This window comes from Gossypium raimondii, chromosome 1 (genome assembly GCF_025698545.1).
Source record: "Gossypium raimondii isolate GPD5lz chromosome 1, ASM2569854v1, whole genome shotgun sequence".
Lineage (NCBI taxonomy): Eukaryota > Viridiplantae > Streptophyta > Magnoliopsida > Malvales > Malvaceae > Gossypium > Gossypium raimondii.
Window position 1 is genome coordinate 39,474,735 of NC_068565.1, and position 21,583 is coordinate 39,496,317.

Here is a 21,583-nt window from a genome sequence, read left to right on the forward strand (position 1 = left end):
ATTGCAGCTTTCTGCCGACCTCCAACACTCTCCAATATATAATGTTGGTTTAGACTCGATGACTTTGTAATCTACTGATATATTCATGCTATACCGCTTAATGGCAAACATGCATTCTTCCTTACTTTCAAATCTCTGGCCCACACATAACTCCTCTGGATTAGAATATACGCCCATTCGATTAGCATGTGGTATTTCAGGGTACTCTAGAAACTCAGTTGCCTGTGCCGCATCGGGGTTTATCCGAGACATGTGTGCCCCAGGATTATTGTGTATCACAATACGACGAATCTGGTTTCCGACTGAAGATGCATTAACATTTCCATCCTCATTCACGCCTTCGTTGTCAATATCATCCGGGACCTCGTCCGTGTCAGGATCACTCTCACTATCCACTTCGTAATCAACAGGATCACTACTATAGTATACATCATCACCAACCACATCAGTCTCTACCGCAAAGATTAAGATCAATATTTATCCCGTATAGTTGATTGACTATCAACATACGATACCGGACCACCATACACGGCGCTTCAACTCCATCTTCTTCACCTAATGGAGTGGGATCTTCAGTTGCCTCCACACCGGCTAACTCAGCAAATAACTGAATCGGTGCATTTTTGTTACTCTGAGTCCCATAATAAAGAGCGACCATTGTCTCCACGTATTCTTCGTCTACAAGTTCCATTTCGGTAAATTTTATTGGATCTGTTGAAACTGGAAACTTGTAGAAAACTTTTGATATCCTTCTCCCACAACGTCTATAAATTTTTTCACTAATTTTTTCCTTCATATCATCAAATGAGATATTTCTATCAAATCTTATTGCTACTTGTTTGCGACATTCAAATATACATCCCACAGTTGTTGTCAAAATTTCTCCATCGAAATAAATGCATACAAAAAACTTATTCTCCATTTTCAATACTAGATCTATTAAAAGAATTTCAAATTTCTTAAAACAGTTTCAAAATGTAAATAGTTTACATAAAATTACATAAAAATGTAAATGAAGCTAACAAAATTAATAACCTAACAAAATAACTTTCAAATAATAAAATTACTAACAAGACTCTACATTCTATTTAAAAATAAATAAACCAAAATACCTTATTTTTTTCTTCTTCCTTCGTTTTTTTCTTCTGCTTCCTTCTTATTTCTTCCGTTTCTCTAGTAAAATTTATGTCTGTGTTGGGGGTATTTATAATGAAAAATCAGACCATTGGCGCCTCTCTATATGACACCAATAATGGCGCCTCCCAGATAGGCACCACCATTGCCGCCTTTGAGATAGGCACCAATACTATGTATTATACGGGTTATATACTGACCCGGGAAAATAAAAAATAATATTTTATTCAAAAAAATTAATATTTTTTTATTCATTGGCGCCTATCTAGTAGGCTCCAATGAAAAAAGTAACCCATTTTGGTAAATACTTTTTCTGACACCCTATTTCAGTAGATTTTTTTTCTTACCCTATTTGTGTAAAAAACCCATACTTATTATTAATGGGCTCTCCATTGCAAAGTTGCAGCAAACATTATTAACTGCATAACAAAAATAAAAAGAGGACTTGTGAAAGCCTCTTTGGCTTGGCTAGGGAGAAAAAAAAAGAACGGGAAAAGAAAAAAAGAAGGAAGAAAACCCAAATTGTTTAAGAAGCCAAATAAGCTTCCTAGAAGAGCTTGTTCTTTTCCATCTCATTCATAGTTTCTCTTGAGTTTTCAGTTATTGAAGGGGTTTCTTTTCTTTCCCAAAGAACTAAAAAATACGATGATGCATAACAAAAAGAAAAAGAGGACTAGTGAAAGCCTATTTGGCTAGCGAGGAAAAAAATAACAAGAAACGAAAAAAAGAGGCGAGGAAGAAAGTCCATATTTTCTAGGAAGCCAAAAAAGAGCTTGTTCTTTTCCATCTCATTCATGGCTTCTTTTAAGTTTTCAGTTGATGAAGAGGGTTCTTTTCTTTTCCAAAGAACTAAAAAATAGGTGATGCATAACAAAAAGAAAAAGAGGACTGGTGAAAGCCTGTTTGGCTAGTGAGGAAAAAAATGAATGAGAAAAGAAAAAAAAGTGGGAAGGAAGAAAACCCAGATTTTCTAGGAAGCCAAACAATCTTCCTAGAAGAACATATTCTTTTCCATCTCATTCATGGTTTCTCATGAGTTTTCAGTTAAAGAAAAAGGTTTCTTTTCTTTCCAAAAGAACTAAAAAATATGATGATGCATAACAAAAAGAAAAAGAGGACTGATGAAAGCTTGTTTGGCTAGCAAGAAAAGTAAAAGAATAAAAAAGAAAAAAAGGAGGGAAAAAAGAAAACTGAGATTTTCTAGGAAGCCAAACAAGCTTAAGAGAAAACTCTATTTGGTGGGAGTTGGTTGATGGTGGCTGGAAAATGGGAAGAAAAAAGGAAGGGGTTTAAGAGATGTGATTTTTGTGATGATTGGATGGTGAGAAAGTGAGGGAAAATTTTGGGGGTTTTTTACAGAAGGAAGAAAGAATAAAGATGAAGAAGTGTAGAAGTAGGACCAAAAAAAACAAAAATAAAATTATGAAAAGAGAAGAAAAGGAAAGAAAAAGGGAAGGAAAGGAGGGAAAAGAAAAACAAAAAGAAAAATAGGTACAAAAGGATGCTACGTGGTGGCGCACGAATGGCCAGCGCTTCCATGTCACCAAAAAATTAACGGTGTTAGACTCGGGTACCAATTTAGTTGACAAAAAAAAGTTTGGGTACAATATGGGACAAAAAAAATCCATAAGTACCAATCTGGGAGAAGTGGATAAGTCCGGATACAAATTTTATATTTAACCCTTAAAAAACAATTTATACAAAAAATTTAAGCCTATGCATATATATGCAAAAACAAATAATGTTCTGTGTCATAATTATTGTGTTGTGTTGCATAATAGCTTGAGTTCAATCTTGCTTAGGGGAGGTCAACTTTATCATGAGATTTTTCTGAATTGTTGTTTGTTAGAAGTTGACAGTTTTGTCTCCTGACTTTGCCAAGAGCCCAAGTGTTTGAAGAGCCAACTGATTCACAACACAAGAGCACCTTTTCAGGCGCTTGATAACATGAACCATGCACATTGTGCATGGTTGGATTCAAGCCCATGCCCTAAAGCTTATAAGGTATTGTTGGATGGGAATACTGCCACTTGAACCCATATCTTCATCTTAGTTAAGGATTACAAATCTTTATACCTTTGTTTGGACAAAAGTCACTTTATAACCTTATTGCCAACTAGGCGACAATTTTGTACATTCTTTGCCAAAACGGACCTTACCCATCGCACCTAAAGTCACCTCGCTCACTGTAGTACCTCACTAACCATAAACCTCACTGATGCATATCATGCTGGACACATGGAGCCTCTTTAATCAAGCTCATCTAGACAGATTTTGAGCCCTCTCAATGCATGCATAACATGTCACACCTGAAATGTTAAGTTCAGATCGAAATAGTGACCCTGGGTACTAAATTGTGAAATTTGAAAATTTAGCGGGATTTAGTGGAAATTAGAGTAAATAAAAGATTAGATTTCAACGGTAGTCCAGTTACATTGAAACTAGAAAGTTTCTTAACGGGAGACATGATGATTATGGACATCTACACTTGGCTGTTGCATTTGAGATTGGTGAAGAAAGTGCGTCAATAATATATAAGGGGGAGATTGTAACACTCCTAACCCGTCTCCGTCACCAGATTAATGTCAGAGTAGTACAGTACAATTCAGAACATTCAAAACATTTGATTTCAAACAGAACATTTATTCAATTTAAAATTATAACAATCATTTGCACATTCCATTTATAGCATACAATATACTTATGGGCCTTAAACTGATCCTACAGGGCCCTAAAAATAGTTTGGGAACAATCTGGGATCAAATCGAAACAAATTAGAAAATTTTGGAAAAACTTGAAAATTTTTGAAATAGGGGTCATATGGCCGTGTGACATAGCCCAAACCGTGTGCGCATTCAAACTCTGGACACATAACCGTGTCCCAGCCTGTGTGTCTGCCTGTGTGGGTATTCAAAATAGGGCCACACGATCGTGTTGCAAGCCGTGTGCCAAATCGTGTTACATACTGGCTTGAGACACATGACTGTGTCGCAGGCCATGTCTCAGACCGTGTGAAACTTGCACCTAAAATAATAATGACACACAGCCGTGTGGGATGACCGTGTGTGACACACGACCATGTGATAGCCTGTGTCCCAGGTCGTGTGCTTCTCAAAATGACCTTAAAACAAGCGAAAGCATTTATCTTTTCTTACATAACAAATCATACCATTCCAATCATTTTCACATGACCAAAATAATTTAAAACATACCAAAATCAACCAACATAGGTGTCCAGCCAATATGTCATCAATTGACACCACAATTCAACACAACAACTTGACTCAATTCAACATTTCGAGTCCATTTACACTTCAATAGACCAAAAGCCATCTAAATCTCAAGGCATTCATAAGGGACCAAAACATATACTTACATATTTACATTTATAAGCCAACATCAAGGTATATAGGCAAAAAAACGTAAACCACATCACATTGATAAATAACATAAAAACTCCTAGTACATGCCATTTATAACCGATATCCAAAACAATCAAAACTACTAATATGACAAATGGATAGTGTGATTGTGCTCCTACATGATTCCAATCGATCGAGCTTCTGGTGATCTGCAAAACAGAGAAAAATGACTAAATAAGCAAATAATGCTTAGTAAGCTCATATAAAGGAAACTTAACTTACCAAACATTTTAAGTTAAACAACCAAGCATAAATTCATTATGTCATAAGCCAACTTTCCATTCCTATACACACCACCTCATAAGGTTAATTGTTATAACATTGTATATATAATTCCAATCTAGACATGGTATAAAACATATCTAACATTTCACTTTCAAAATTCACCACTTATACATTGTAACACCCTTAACCCGTATCCATCGCCAAAATAGGGTTATAGAGCGTTATCATAAAAACATATCGTAAAAACATACATTTCCAATATGAATATAATCATAGCATACTCAATCACATACATGTATATCATCCCTTATTCGATCCTTCGAGGCTCTAGAAACACTTTAGAAACAATTCGAGACTAAATTAGAAACATTTAAAACATTGAGAAAAAAGTTAGAAAAATTAAAACTGTAGGGTCACACGGCCGTGTGGCTAGGTCATGTGACTCACACAGCTGAGACACACGCCCCGTGTCTTAGGCCGTGTAACAATCGAAATAGGGACACACAACCGTGTTCCAACCCGTGTTTGTGCCCGTGCTAGTGTAACTCTTTGACTTGGGTCATACGGCAAAGCCATACGCCCGTGTGCCAGGCCGTGTAACACTCGAAATGGCCTCACACGCCCGTGTGCTAGGCCGTGTAACCGCTTGACTTGCAACCTTTAAATACTACAAGGGACACACGGTCGTGTGTCGCACACGGTCGTGTGTCACACACGGTTGAGACACATGCCCGTGTCTTAGGCAGTGTGGACAAAAAATTGGCAAAAATCAAGCCATTTCCTTCACCCATTTCAAACATGTACCTACAAGCCATTTGCACCCTTAATCAAAGCATCTAAACATACCAATTCAAGCATAAAACAACCCGTTCAATGAACCATAAATCCATCCAAACAATATGCCAACAAGGCACTTCAAATGCATTTAACCATATCTTACCTAAACATGGAAACATTACCACATTTCATATATACCTATCGAGATCAATACCATGTCAAAACTTACCTTTTTTTGACTGCAACAAAACTATTCCAACACATACCGTATCTTGACCATATTGAAACCAATTCATCACATATCATTTTAGTCATTCAGACATGCATCAAAACTAAATCACATTAACACATACTAATAAGGCATCAAAAGTACCAAACCAAGTAACTTATACAAACTAAAATATCAAACAAACATTCAACTAAACATCATTATAAGTCCACCTATACATGCCATTATAACCATAACCATAATAAAAACTACCAAATTGACTTTTGTATAGTGTGATAGATTTCCGACGAGCTTCCAACCCAATCGATCTTTCCGATGACCTACAGGAAAAGAAAAAAACTAACGTAAGCAATAATGGTTAGTAAGTTCATATAAAGGTAACCTAACTAGCTTTCCGATGACCTACAGGAAAAGAAAACAACTAACGTAAGAAATAATGCTTAGTAAGTTCGTATATAGGTAACCTAACTACTGAACATATTAGAATAATCAACTAGGCATAAATTTTCATTATATCAAAAGTTAACTTTTACTTTTCTATTCAATACATTCACTTAAACATTTCTCCTTACCATAATACTTACATAGTTAACATATAATCATATTGTAATTCATCTTTCGCTTCAAAGTTTCATATAAACATATTAACCGTAATCACTTACTTTCACTAAACAATGTGAAAACTAAATAAACAGATTAATCATACCTTTTATTCATTCACAAAGCACTTATAAAATTAGTACTGAAAATGATTAATCATATGCTTCTTTACTATAATAATTCAATCCAAACTCATTCATATATGTATATAATTATCTAACTTTAACCGTATAATCATCAATAAAATTATACTCACGTATGATCAAATAGATCATTGAACATTTAATATTTACTACTATCTTGTCTATACATTAGCCTATAAGCACATAAATAAATTTGTAAATTCCATTAACTTTTAGCCTAATGAACTAATAACTTGACTCGGATACTCGGGTAACTGTACCACACCAGGGGCATCATAGATGCATAATAGGGGCACCAAAGTGCAATCAGGAGCACTGTATATGCCATATTTTGCTTGGGTTTTAAAAACCCACATTACAGATAGGCCTATATGGCCCAAATAATAAAACAAACAAGGGCCCAAAGTTACGGTGGCCCAAACTACAGATAGAAACCCTAGGGTTTCAACAGCGCCGCAAGCCTCCGAATCTTCCCCGATCTGCACCTGCAAGGAAACAAAGCAATAAAGGGAAAAAATCAAAGATTTGTAATCAAACAATATTTGTTTCTTGATTTATTTTATTCATTCGGATATAAAAAGCCCTAAACACACTGTAACAGGGGGAGGAAAGATCAATAAAAAAAGTACAATTTTTACAACACAAACAGAAACAAACGAAATCTAAGGTTGTTTTCTATTCTATTTTATCATTTATTTAATTTTTTTATATACTATTATAAATCAAAATAAGAGGAGAGAAACAACCTTTTCTCTTTGGAAATGCCGTAGGACGGCCGAGGGAGCCACCCTCGAGGATCAGTGGCCGGAAATCGAAAGGTTTCGTGTTGTTTTGGAATTTCCTTGCTGGCGTTTTGAAGGATTTAAGCCCGGATTTGGGCATAAGGGTGTCGAGAAGGCCAAAAGGGAAATTTTACTTTTTTCCGGCCACCGCAGATGGTGGTGCCGGCGCCGGAGATCGACGGCCGGTGCGGTGGCCGACGAAAGGCCGATGACCGACTGATGGCCAGAAAATCAAGAGGCAGAGAGTGTTTTTTTGAGGGTTTGGTTTTTTTTAAAATGTGTTTTGAAATGAAATTTTGTTTTAATTTTGGTTTAAATAGCCAATTGAAAACGGCGCCGTTTTGAGGGGAGGATCCGCGCGGTGACCTGACCTGGACCCAGGATCTGCGCCTTTTTTATGCGGAGGGGCAAATTGCGCTTTTGGCCCCTCCGCCTTTTAATATATTTACAATTAATTTTATTTTCTTTTTTAAAAACTTCGCATTTAATTTGTTTTTAATTTCAATTTAATCCGCCCTGACGGCGCTGTTTTAGAGGAGAAGGGAAAATTTTCCTTCCAGCCCCTCTATGTAATTCGTGTGTTTAAATTAGCCCTTTGGGTTTTATATTTGCGGATTTGCCCAAAATTTTTCAATTGCTGTTCAATTTAGTCTTTTATTATTATTTTCCTAATAAACTTTAACGATTGTTATTGTTTTTTTATTCTTTTGCAATTATTTTTTAAATATATATATTTTTATTTTATATGCCCATTTATTTTTTTACAAATGTTTTTCATATTTATGTGGGTATATATTTTTAATTTTCGATAATATTGACATTATTTAATAATTTTTAATACATCTTATGTTTGCTTAAATACATTATAAATTTCACAAATCAAAGTTTTACATGAAAAATCATATGTATGCCTCTAATTCTTCATAATTTCATTTATTTTATTTTGCTCATTTATTTGATATTTTATATGTCATTCGTTATTTTTGCTTTTATATTAATTCAAATTTTTTTAAACTTCATGTTATTACATCATTGTTTATTATTGTTGTATTTATTATTATAGCATTTGTATGTATAATATAGCATCATATCATTTTTTTACTTGATTTCAATGTTTTTAAAAAAAAATGAGATAATGCTTGTATTTAGGATTTTTCAAGGAAATTGAGCCCTAACGTATTGGGTTCTGGTTTTCTTCGTTAAGTCTAACAATCGAGTATTTCTCTTATATCAAAAAAATAAGAACTCATTATTGGGAATTCAACACGTTGCGTCCTAACGCATTGGATGTGACGCATTGATTTCTCGAAATGAATATTTTTTTTAAAAAATAATAAAGGAAATATTCCGAGTTTGGGATTTTAGAGGAATTGTGCCCTAACGTATTGGGCCGCGATTTCTTAAATCTTGAATAAATGGATATTCTTTTACATTTTTATTGCACTAGTATTTTGCCTTAATTCATTTTTGGGGAAAAATTAGAATGTCGTGCCCTAACGTATTGGGTGTGGTATTTTATTTCTCTGAAATGATAAAGGTCTTAATACGTAAGGTTTTAAGTTTTTTCTAAGGATTACGATTTTCAAATTTTCGACATTAAGACATTAATTAATTAACTATGTACCAATTTTTGGGCGTAATGAGGGTGCTAATCCTTCCTCATACGTAACCGACTCCCGGACCCGTTTTTCTAAAATTTGTAGACCAAAGTCATTTTTAGGTGACCCGATTACACCTTAATAAAAGATTGGTGGCGACTCCTAATTTTCATTTTTTAAAGTCGACAACCTAAAATTTTTTTTGTTTTCAAAAAATGGTTTCTATAGCTTGGCTACTCCACTGGGGATTTTTTAAAAAAAATATGAGAGTCGAGCCACAAAGTTTATTAATTTTGTCTTATAGTCGAAAAAAATTCTTTTTAAAAAAAACCCTCTTGCATCCATGCTTAATTGATTTAAGTACTTTAAATTATTTTGCATTATACATTACATGTACTGAATAAATTTTACCCTCTAAGTGGGAGCGAGAAGCTATTCCTTCGTGAGGTTTTCACCTCCGTATAGGATAGTGGATCGCTTTCAGGATACATCGGTACCTATGCCTTCGTGAGATTTTCATCTCCGTATAGTCATAGGGAAAATGTGTCCCCCTGAACTGAACTTGATCTATATGAGCCTATAATGGGTGAGGATCAAGGAATCTGCTGGTTCGGGTACCTTTAATTTAGAGCCAAACCGCATATAATGAGCCTTAGAAGCTTGCCTTAGGTAGAACTACACTAAACCCTAGTAGATGTCCTAATAGACGTTTTACTCTTCCTTGATTATATGCTTGTATTGGATACTGACACTTGTGCTTTATTTTGTTTGCATGACATGGCATTTCATTTCATTATAAAAGGCGTCAGTTCGGATTCGGTTGTTAGATAGAAAGCTTAACATGGAAAAAGGGTTTCTTGATAAAGTGGAGGACAATGCGGTTGTCCGAACTTGGTCTGAAACGACGCAGCAAGAAAAGGGTGATAGCTTGGCCGATGGGTATGTATCAGAGTTATGGGATTTTACTCACATCAGTGTGGCTCAAAACAATTTGCAGGAGTTGAAAGAAATTTGGGATCAGTGGAATAATGAAGTTAGGCAGTTATTTTACGACAATTATGGGGACTTGCCTTATTTGTTTGATGTGAAGGTAGACAAACATTTGTTTCGAGCCCTCGCCCAGTTTTGGAATCCTGCTTACAGTTGCTTCACGTTTGGGAATGTCGATTTGGTACCTACGATAGAGGAGTATGTGGCTTTACTCCGATGTTCAAAGTTTCAAGTGGATAGAGTCTACTCGAGAGCGGTAAATGTGCCAACCTTTTCAAAGAAGCCGATAGGTATAACAGGGATGAGTGAGCAGTGGGTCGTTGCACGAGTTAAGCAAAAGGGGGACAACTTTAAAAATCATAATCCATATCATTACTAAAAAATCATAGTTCATTTCATGTAATTGCATACCCTTTAAAGCTTTATTTACCCGCTGAACCAAATGAAACAACCTCGAATACTTAAAAAATACTTATATAAACATTTAATTCTCTAATCACACCACAAACATAACTAGATAACATCCTTATAAACATATGAAACATATAATTACACCAAGGCATTAATATTCATTAACAAACTATACTAATCAAAACATTCATCTCATATAATTCAATATACACAATAGCTCAAATAAAAGCAATCCATGCTTCCATTTATAAACATACATACACAAACATATCATTGTACATAAATCCAACTCTAGAGTAATTTATCATTTAAACGTAAAATTTCATGGCCTGTTGAACTGTAGCAAATTGATTCGGATACTCGGGTTTCCCCCAAAACACACCAGAGAGCATCGAAATGCTAATAGAGGCACCGTAGTGCAAATATAGAGGCACCGTAGTGCAAACAAAGGCATCGAAGTGCAAATAGAGGCACTTCTTATTTTCATAGAAATACCATAAGTCCTTTATATTCATTTCAAATTTGTGCAACCACAATATTCATCACTTTCGAATATTCTTTTACCATTTGTACTCAATCGCAACATTTAATGATTTATAGGTAAATAATGGAATTTCACATTATATACAATTATCCAGCAAACAGTAATACACATATAAAGAAATATTCATATACATATACTTAGACTGTGTACTTACATAGACAAATACAATTGTAAAAACAAAGCCGACGACTAACCCGACACATTAGCTTTTCCTCGATTTAGATCTGTTTGATTCATTTCTTGATCTAAATAGTAATTTTCATTCAATGAAACCATTCAAATAACTTAAAATAATTAATTTAACTTATAACCCTTATTAATGGAAAATTTACAAAATTACCCTAATATTTTACCTTTTATGCAATTTAGTCCCTAAAACCGAACTTGCAAATTTAATAAAATTTCACAAATACCCATGCTAGCTGAATTTTTCCTATTTTAGTACAATCCGAATTACTAAAAATTCGAAGAATTCCATGTAAATTTTAATAATTTTAACAAATTAACCATTTAACTAAAACTAACTAAAATCACTTTTCAAAATATCTCTAAACATTAACCAAGACTACGATTTCATCACTTAACTTCAAAAATACCTAGAATTCATCAATGGTAAATTTCAAAATCTTAAACAGTTTCAAAATAGAGATACGGGTTAGTTGGACCTAGTTGCAACGATATCAAAAATATAAAAATTACAAAAAAGGGTATACTAAACTTTAAACACCAAAAATGGTGTTCTTTGTTTACAATTTCGGTAACGAATCTTTTGGAAGATGACGATGCCATTATTTTGATTTTTGTTTAAGTTTTAATCGCTAAATTACCAATTTACCCTTTAATAATATATTATAATAAACCAAAACATAAACCTATTATCGTCCATTAGTTTATAACATGGAATAATTACCATATAAGTCCATTAATTCAAGATTCCATAACCATTTGACCCATTTAACTATTAAAAATCAACATCTGCACCTTATTCACTTTAGTCCATTTTACCTAATTAACCTTTTAAACATTAAAATTTCTGAACCAAATTCTAATATGACCCTGATAACACTTCATAAATATTGAATAAAATATTTATGGGCTTGGTTTATAGAAATGAGGTCACAATACCTCTTTTTCTAAAACTATTCGACTTTAAGGATATACCACTTGAACCTAATTATTCTTTTAATTAAAAAAACCATTAAATCAAATTTCAACGAAACTTTATATTCGTCTTGTAAATATTAATTAATAATATTTACGGATTCACTCGTCGGATTTGTGGCTCCAAAACCACCGTTTCTGACACCACTAAAAAATGAGTTGTTACAGAGATGCTATTCTCCAGTATGGTTTTCTCAACTCTCTGTTTTTTCTTTATCTTTTTCACTAGTATGGATTGAAAGAGAGGAAGATTAAAGAGCGGTTTGCATAGAGGAAGGTAGTTAAAGATTGTGCATAAGTAACTGAGGATGTCTCAAGCTGGTAAGTTTCCTAACCTTTCTATACTCCCGGATTTAAGAAAAGGGATGACAGTTAAGGATTTCAGTTATCCATTAAAATTTTTCTGTTTTGGATTAAGTTGTGGATAATCATTTTAATGGCCTCTGCATGCAAACAAATTCTAGTTTTTATAATGATGATATATCTTCGTTGGATATTCTGAAATGGTTCTTATATTTTGTAAGTTGGAGGCTCAAATAGCAAAGGAAAAAATTGTAACACCCCAAACTCGACCGAGTTGGTTTGACCTAAATTTGGCAAGCTACATTAGCCACTAGAGTGACTCTCTATTAACTCCCAACCTATCCTCCAACACATCATGGATTTACAACACATATAATGTGCTAAGTTATCACACAACAATAGAATATGCATGGAATGCAAAACATGCGAACTTACCAAAATAAGCAGAGGAAAGATTCACATGTCACCTAAATAGTAAAACTTAAGGGTTCTCATGAAAGAAATAAACAGGGTATTTAGGGTATGCATACTCAAACATAAATATAAGTACATATAAGTTATTATTATGGTTTGCACAACAACACATGTTCGCATAAATCTTACAACATAGGTTCGTATAACAAGGTATCATATGAGTTCTTATAACTACATAAAGCATGAGTTCACACAAAAAACACGGGTTTGCAAAATATTAGAGGTTCGCATACTTCTTAAGTTTGCACATAAACTTACATATTTGGGTTTGCATACAAAACAAGCTTCGCAACAAAAGGAGTCATTCATATAAGGGTTCTCACACTTTTATAAGGTTTGCTAAATAGTAAGGTTATCAGTACTGAGGCTTTGCATGCATATTGGGTGTCACAAACATACAGGGGTCGAAACAATATTACGCAATATAAATGACTCGCATGTGGAATTAAGACATGCTCTGGAAAAATTATAGGAATACGACATGGCACTCATATAAAGAGGAATAATGAGCATTAAGCTTTATTCATACCAAAAAGAAGAATTTAGCAACAAAGGTTTAATTCAAGGTTTCTCAAAATAAAATAAAATCAAACTTCAAGAAATTGTTTCAATAACAGCAACAGCTAAGCCCATACAATAAACCTCATCACCTTTTTCCCCAGAATTGTTGGTATCTATTCAGGGTTTAGCCTCACCTAAATTATCCACCTCATCACTGCCATCTGCAACCTACTTAACTACGAAGTAAGAGAGGAGTGGGTGAGTTCATTGAGAACTCAATGAATATATAGGAACATTGGTCACCTCTGGACATACCAACGTTTAGATTGTGAATATTGTAACTAAAAGATATGGAATTAAGGCAGTGTCCACAAGTATATGGGTTAGGTTGTAATATAGTTACAACAAAGCAAGTAAGTACACTAAGGATCGTACCCAAGGGAGGCAAGTGCTAAATTAATATCAACCTAAATGAAAATAGAAGTAATTAGTAGTTTAAATGAAATATATTATGATAAAACATGAAAAGAAATATTTTGGGTTTTTTATAACTAATGAAATAAAAATAACAAAAATAAAAGGAACTTTGGAAACTGAATTCTAACTTAATGAAATCTAGGTATTGGTGATTAGCTTGCTTTGGTGATCATAACTAATTCCTATATTGGGTTTCTATTCAATCAATTAGTTGCTACTCTAGTAAGGTCTCTCGATCTTCTACTAAATTAATGAGTCGGCAAGAACTACTTATCTCTTGACCTCATAGTCCAAACTGGTTCGGAGCTAAGGTGTTCATGGATAAGCCATACCAATTTTCGGTTAATTCCCACCTAAATGACTTCCTAGGGTCGTCAAGCCTAGGGTTTAAGTTCTTCCTCTCCTAAACAGTTGATCTGCTAAGAAAATCCTACATAGTAATTAATTAATCACACCTCCACTCACTAATCCCCCATAAAATGATTAGTTCCTTGTGGATCTCATGAACACAATAATCTTGATAATAATGATAATTATAAATAATAAATCAAGAGAAAGGTTTAATAGAATCTTGAATTATATTGATTGAAGCACAAAATCCGCAATAGTTTGATCGCAGTTACAACTCACATTCTCCGATGAACACAAAACAGAAAATAACTAAAATAAACCTAAATCCTAAAAGAAAGGAAAAACTAAAGACTAAATTTACAAAGAAAAACTTAAAATATAAAAGCTATCCTTTAAACAAGTTTTTTAAGAGCCTATTTATAAAGTTAGGGTTGCTATTGTCCTTAATCCTAGGTCAGTTGATGTTCTCGTGTTTAGTATTCATTGTGTGGACCAAAACGCTCTTGGCTCATAAGTGCTTCTTGTACAGGACTGATGTCACGACAACCTAGTTCCTGTGTCACAACATCGAAGGTAGTATGCATGGTTTAGGGCTAGATTTAGGGGTCTGTCGTGACATTCCTTCGCTATGTCACGACACCTAAGGTAGTACATTAATCATAGCATTTTTCTCCCTGTGTTGCGGCATCGAACTCCCCGTGTTGCAACATAGCGATCAACTTTGAGTTCCTATGCCTTTCAATGGTCTCCTACACACTTACTAAGTACGTTAACTCGCCTCTAGGCTTCAATTGACCCCTAAGGTTAATAAAAGACTTAAAATGCACTTTTTATTGAATTGAACTAAACTAAGAAAACATAAGTAAAACATACTAAAATTGCTCGTATTCAAGCTCCTCAAGTGCGAAAAATAGTTTAATATGCTACATTGAATTACAACAGATCAAACATCAAAACATGCCATAAGAAATATGGTGTTTAAAACAAAAGCTTAGTTCAAAAACCATTTTGTGAGCTAGGCTTGCCGTAAGGGTGCAAGACCCAGTTCGCAATTACTTGTTTGTTAGAGAAACACATAAATTTGAAAATAGAATCAAATGTACTTTGCTAAAAATCATACTTAAAACCTTGGCTTGTTCCTAAAAGGAAAACTTAAAACATAAACATGTACTTGTGCTTGTTCTATTCTTATACTTGTACTGTTAATAACAGTTTCATAAAAATTTGTTCATAGTCAATTGCACTTGTCTTTTATTGGATAAGTGGATCTCCTTTTAGCGCCTCACTTGTGACTCAGAGAGCTCTTAACATGTCCCATAAGTGTAGCGATAAGCTAGACACTCTCCTGTACGCCAACATGTCCTTGTGAATAGAGCATAGCTCGACATTGCTTTATCCCTCCACATGTTCCAGGCCTTAACGCCCAAATCACAAACTTATAGAAGACTACTCACAATCCTATGGCATGCCATTATATCCAACACATAAGGTCACATAAGGAGCTCGCATATAAGCACTTTGTTCACATAGGTCTCACACAAAAAGCTCGTAAAACTACAGTTTATAAAACTGTATTTTAAAAACATATCTTAAAACTTTGGCTCACATAGGAGCAAACATAAAACATAACTTAAAAAAATAACTTAAAAACAAAATTTTATAGAAAAGCTTACTCTTGGAATTTCGTTTAAAAACCCAAAGTTATTGGAAAATATAACAGTTCGCACATAGTAACGAACCCTGAACACTCACAAAAAATTTGAGAATTTTAACGAGTTTTGCTTTGCCTTTATCCTTGCTAGTAGATGGTCCGACTGGTTCGCAACATACATACACGAATATACACAAATTACTAAACAAACAGATCATACTCAAATATACGAGTGAACCTAGCTTTTTGGACAATCAACCCTAAGAGGACAGAGACTTACCTTGGTTGCTATGAACTTGATTCTGAATGGAGACTTGACAATAAAATAATTGATGAGAGAATTTTCATGGAATAAGAGCATTAAGTGTCTTAGTATTCTTCGGATACCCTTCTTGATACACAATATCTTAATTTCTTTATTTAAGTTAGACTTGACTTTAACTGGCTAATCTGTAACCTCTCAAACCTGGCGTAGATGTTATAACTAGATTGAGAAGGCTGCATTAGCCACCGAAATGGCTAAGCTAACTTACGTTACTTTTAAAGACCTTCAATAAACTCATTTTAGAGAAAAAATGTAGTTGTACTTTTGTATTAGTTTAAAACATTCATTTATTAGGTCAACTATACTTAAGATTCATTTTATTATTGACAATGTTGTTTCAGAAAAATCGCTTGTTCGTCACTTTACGTTGCAAAAACTTGATGTTAACTAATGTAGCAAAAAAACCATTATTCATGTCATCTTTAAAATCTAGTTGCCTTATTGATTTATTTTTGTCAAAAATAGTTCCTTAGCAATGCAGTGAAATTTAGGGATCAATGTTAAATTTTACTTAATCCAGATATCATGCGTTTTCTAGTTATTATGCTTGAGTAATCCATACATGCAGAAAAATCCCTAAATGAAAAGTTACCAAGCCACGAACCAGAAATAATTAAAAATTACAAACCAAAACCAGTAGAGACGTATTAATAATACTTATTAAAAATAGTCTAAGGTCCAAGGTGATTCTCCGAATACCGGGTCCGACCCTAGTTTCGAGGTTTACCTGAAAAGTTAAACACAATGGGGGGTGAGCTTATGAAAGCTCAGTGTCAGTCGAACAATTAATTAAACATTGACAACTATCAAATACAATGAAACATATTAGAATTAACAGAAGAACACAAAACCATCATTGAAATTTCATATCATTTCATAGCCACTATCAAAATCAATGTCAAACAGTGTGTGAGCATGTACCATCATTCATTCGAGTAATAATCATTAATTTTGATACCATTCAATACAACACAATACAATACATAACATAAATCAATAACATTTGATTATGTCGTGAGCATGATGCAATGTAAAAAGGGTTTTATTGCAAACCATCCTTACACACCATGATTTTCCCAAAACCCGTCTGGCAAGCTCTAATGTTTTCGAGCAAAGCTTGATGTGGTAAAAGCCACCGTATATCATAAATGCAAAAAAATATTCCGAATAACATATAACGTGATAAAATCACCAATCCTCTCGGCATTCCAGGTGCAGTGCACTGACTATGAATAATTCAAACTTAATATACTGTCGGTACTCCACGGAACTTCTTCATCAACCACAAATAATTACCCATCCAATGCACATGCAATATATCATACAGTCTCATACATAGCCATAATTCAATACTTTCACATTTAATTGGCATGTTCAACACGCCCTCAATTATAAAATACTTTTAGTGAATGGAATCAATATTCCAACTTTCAATTTTCCAATAAGATGGTATCATTCAACAAATCACAATTTCATGTACATTTACAACTTTTCTGTTTGCATGTATAGTAGTCTTTCAAACGTATCATAGCGAATCACTTGTATGAATATATCATGTATAAACCTTATTTTCAATCATAAACGTGCTATACATAGAATCAGTCATACATCAAATTAACCAATCATTCATGACAATGCCAACCATTCAATCATTCAGTCAAACTAGCAATATTGCTACCATGCCAAATTGATAAGGCTCAAAACGTACTTGATTCGACCACTTACAAATTTAATTACTTAGATAGTAAGCTAAGCTCGATCAACAAGCTAAATAATCATTAGTAACATTAAAGTTTTTGAGTTAGGACCCACACCTTATTTTACGCTATTTTGTAGCACACTAGAAAATCTTGTGGTTTCTCTAGTAAAATTTAAAATGGACCTAAATTAAATTAAAAAAATCTCGATAGAACTCAATTAATACACCCCTTAACTAATTAGATTTCTTACACTATTTTGATGCGAATCGTACGAGCGAACGTCTTTCAGCTTTACCGTTGATTTGAAGCACTCGGGTCAGCACCTAACACATTTAAATACTGGAAAATCAGTATCTAATCTTGATTAAAGTCCTTCATTTAATCAATCGATAACCTTTACCCAAAATCTATGTCGAAACAACAAACTAGTTTACAATTACCCACACTTACGCTTCCGAAATTGTTAGATCTAAATTGCTAATTGATCAAAAACAATTTTCCCTATTTAACATGTGATTAAAGGCTGATTAAGAGGGTTTCAAGAACCCAAAATCATGCTGGAAAAGGATGGGAAAGAATTAAAGAAAAATAGCCCCCTTTTCTTGTGCATAGGCACGTGCACCACCACTCGCAATGGCCGAATTGGGGATGATTTAAAACCACTTTCAAGATCAATTAAAAAGCTGGAAAAATACACATTAAATATTTAAAAATCCCAAAAATTCTAGATCTAGAAATTTAGGTTTTTATTTAACAAGATTTAACAAGAAATCGAGAGAAAATAGATCTTACACAAACTAGTTGATAGGGGTGGCAATGGCACTTCTTGGAAATGTTAGGAATCAATCTTGGAGGTTTAAGATTTTAGATTTGGGGTTGAATATATTAGAGAAAAATGAAAAAAAGTTGGTGAAGGAGATGATGCAGGATCTTGTGGCAAAAAGAAAAGAAAAAGATGATAGATCTAGGTGCTTATGGGCGACGGCAACAGTGGAGGAAGAAAGAAAAATTGTAAAACAAGAAAGAGAAGAGGAGAGGAGAAGGGAGGGCGGCTAAGGTGGAGGAAATATGATTAAAGGCTGATCAAACTTGTTAAAAGCAATATTTATACCTAGGTTTAAAAGCAAAATTTATTTAATTTGCAAAGGAAAATATTCGAACTTGGGACCTTAATCTAATTTCCATGCTTTCTCATATTTCTTTTAACCACTAGGCTATTTCCTCATTATTGAAATAATTTTACAACATTTATTTTAAAAACAAGACATGTCACATACTAGGGTTTGATGCAAAATTAGAAAAATAATAAAAATAGTGTGAGAGAAGGGATTTCATCTTGGGTTTCAAGGAGCGTATCACTAAAACTTGTCCAAGAAACCAATGCATCATTTATTTCCTAAAAACGCATAGATAATCTTAAAAATTAGGGCATGGCACCTCTATCTCTTGATTAACTAACCCGATTCTACTAGCCCTCAATTTTTGGGATGTTACAGAACCCAGTTAGATAAACCAATTGGCGAACCCTAGCTCGCCAAACCAACTAGCGAACCCAACTTGCAATAAATCTGGTGAACCCCCTATCTCTAGCGAACTCCTTATTGATATTATTTTAGCGAACCTCTAATTCGCCAAAACATTGGCAAACCTTCACTTGCGAGGCCAAAAATTCTAGACTCTATCTCAGGATGTTACAACTCTCCCATTCTTAGGGCATTTTTTCCTTGAAATGTTCTCTACCAAATAGTTGAGGATACTGATGCTTCATTGCTTCTTCTGTTTCCCAAGTAGCTTCGTTGGTCTTATGGTTTTGCCACAACACTTTGACCAAAAGTATTTTCTTGTTTCGCATGACTTTTACCTCGTGAGCTAAAATTTTTACTGGTTTTTCCTCGTATGACAAATCAGGTTACACTTCAATGTCATTAGTTGACACTACATGGGATGGGTCTGCACGATATTTCCTCAACATAGACACATGGAAAACATCGTGAATTTGATCAAGTTCGCAGGGTAACTTGAGTGGATATGCTACAGGACCAATTCTTTCCACCACTTCATAAGGACCAATGAATTTTGAATTTAACTTTCCTTTACTCCCAAATCTTAGGACTTTCTTCCATGGCGATACCTTAAGAAACACATGCTCGCTCACTTGGTACTCAATATCTTGCTGTTTAAAGTTAGTAGAGGACTTTTGTCTGTTTGAAGCAGCCTTTAGCCTCTTGCATATCATCTTTACCTTGTCTTCAGTCTTGCAAAACAACTCAGGTCCAACTATTCACTTATTATCTAATTCAACCCAACATAGAGGTTTTCAACACCTTCTTTCATACAATGCTTCAAAGGGTACCATCTGATTGCTTACTTGGTAACTGTTGTTATATGTGAACTTTGTCAAGGCTAAATAATGTTTCTAGCTTCTGGCAAACTCCAATGCATAGCTTCACAACATATCTTCCAAAACTTGTATCACTCTCTCAAACTGGCCATCTGTTTGAGGATGATACGCTGTACTAAATTTAAGCTTTAAACCCAAAGCTTCTTGCAAACTCTTCCAAAATTTCAAAGTGAAGCGAGGATCTTTATCGGATATAATAGAAACCAGTACGCTGTGAAGTCTCACTATGTTAGTGATGTAAATTTTTGTGAGCCTTTGCAAAGTGTAGCTTGTGCAAACAACTAAGAAATGCAAACTCTTCATAAGGCGATCTAGAATCACCCAAATAGCATCCTTCTTGGTTTTAGCTAGTGACAAGCTTGACACAAAATCCATAGTGATCTTTTCCTATTTCCACTTTGGAATCTTTAGTGGTTGAAATAGTCCTGAAGGATACTAATTCTTTTCTTTGACTTTCTGACAAGTTAGGCACTTCGCCATAAAGTTTATAACAACTTGCTTCAAACCAGACCACCAATAGAGTTCACGGAGGTCACAGTACATCTTGTTACTGTTGGGGTGCAGTGCATAAGGACTATTGTGTGCCTCATTAAGAATAACGTATTGGCGCTCCTCATCATTGGGTGTACAAAGTTTGCCATGAACATAGAGTACCCTTTCTTCATTTAGTGTGAAGTCCCCTCACACTCCTTACTCCACTTGACAAACCCTCTTCACCAACTCTTCATGTGAAGCTTGCTTCTCATTGATTTCGTGTGACAAAGTTGGTGTCACTTGTAGTTTCGTGAGCAATCCCCTATCACTTGTCACATTTAACTGTGCGAACAAGGCTCGTAGCTCACTTACAGTCTTTTTGCTTACTGCATCAGTTACCATATTAACCTTGCCAGGGTGATGCTCTATCACACATTTGTAATCCTTCAGCAACTCTATCCTTATTCTCTGTCGTAGATTCAACTTCTTCTACGTGAGCAAGTACTTAAGACTCTTACTGTCTGTATAGACAGTACACTTCTCATTATACAAGTAATGTCTCCAGATTTTAAGTGTGAACACCACTACTGCTAACTCTAAATTGTAGGTTAGGTAGTTACGCTCATGGACCTTTAATTTCCTAGAAGCATAAGCTACTACATTCTCTTATTATATTAGCACACATCCCAACCTCGTGTGTGAGGAATCGCTGTAAACCACAAATTCCTTCCCTAGTTCTAGTTGAATCAACATAGGTGTTTTGGTGAGGGTCGCCTTAAGTTTGTTGAAGCTTTACTTTCTTTCTTCTATCCATAAGAACTCTTATTTCTTTTGGAGAAACTTTGTTAAGGGTGTTGCTATAGTGGTGAACCCCTTAACAAACCTGCGATAGTACCCTATGAGCCCTAAG

The 21,583-nt window shown here is 34.4% G+C and overlaps 1 protein-coding gene across 1 annotated transcript; it reads right to left on the reverse strand.

Annotated features, from left to right (window-relative positions):
• Window positions 1-19,707: 19,707 nt before the first annotated feature.
• On the reverse strand, window positions 19,708-20,034 carry LOC128033748 (uncharacterized). Its single transcript, XM_052621814.1, has one exon. It carries the CDS (start codon window positions 20,032-20,034, stop codon window positions 19,708-19,710), a length of 327 nt encoding a protein of 108 aa, XP_052477774.1.
• Between the last annotated feature and the right edge of the window lie 1,549 nt (window positions 20,035-21,583).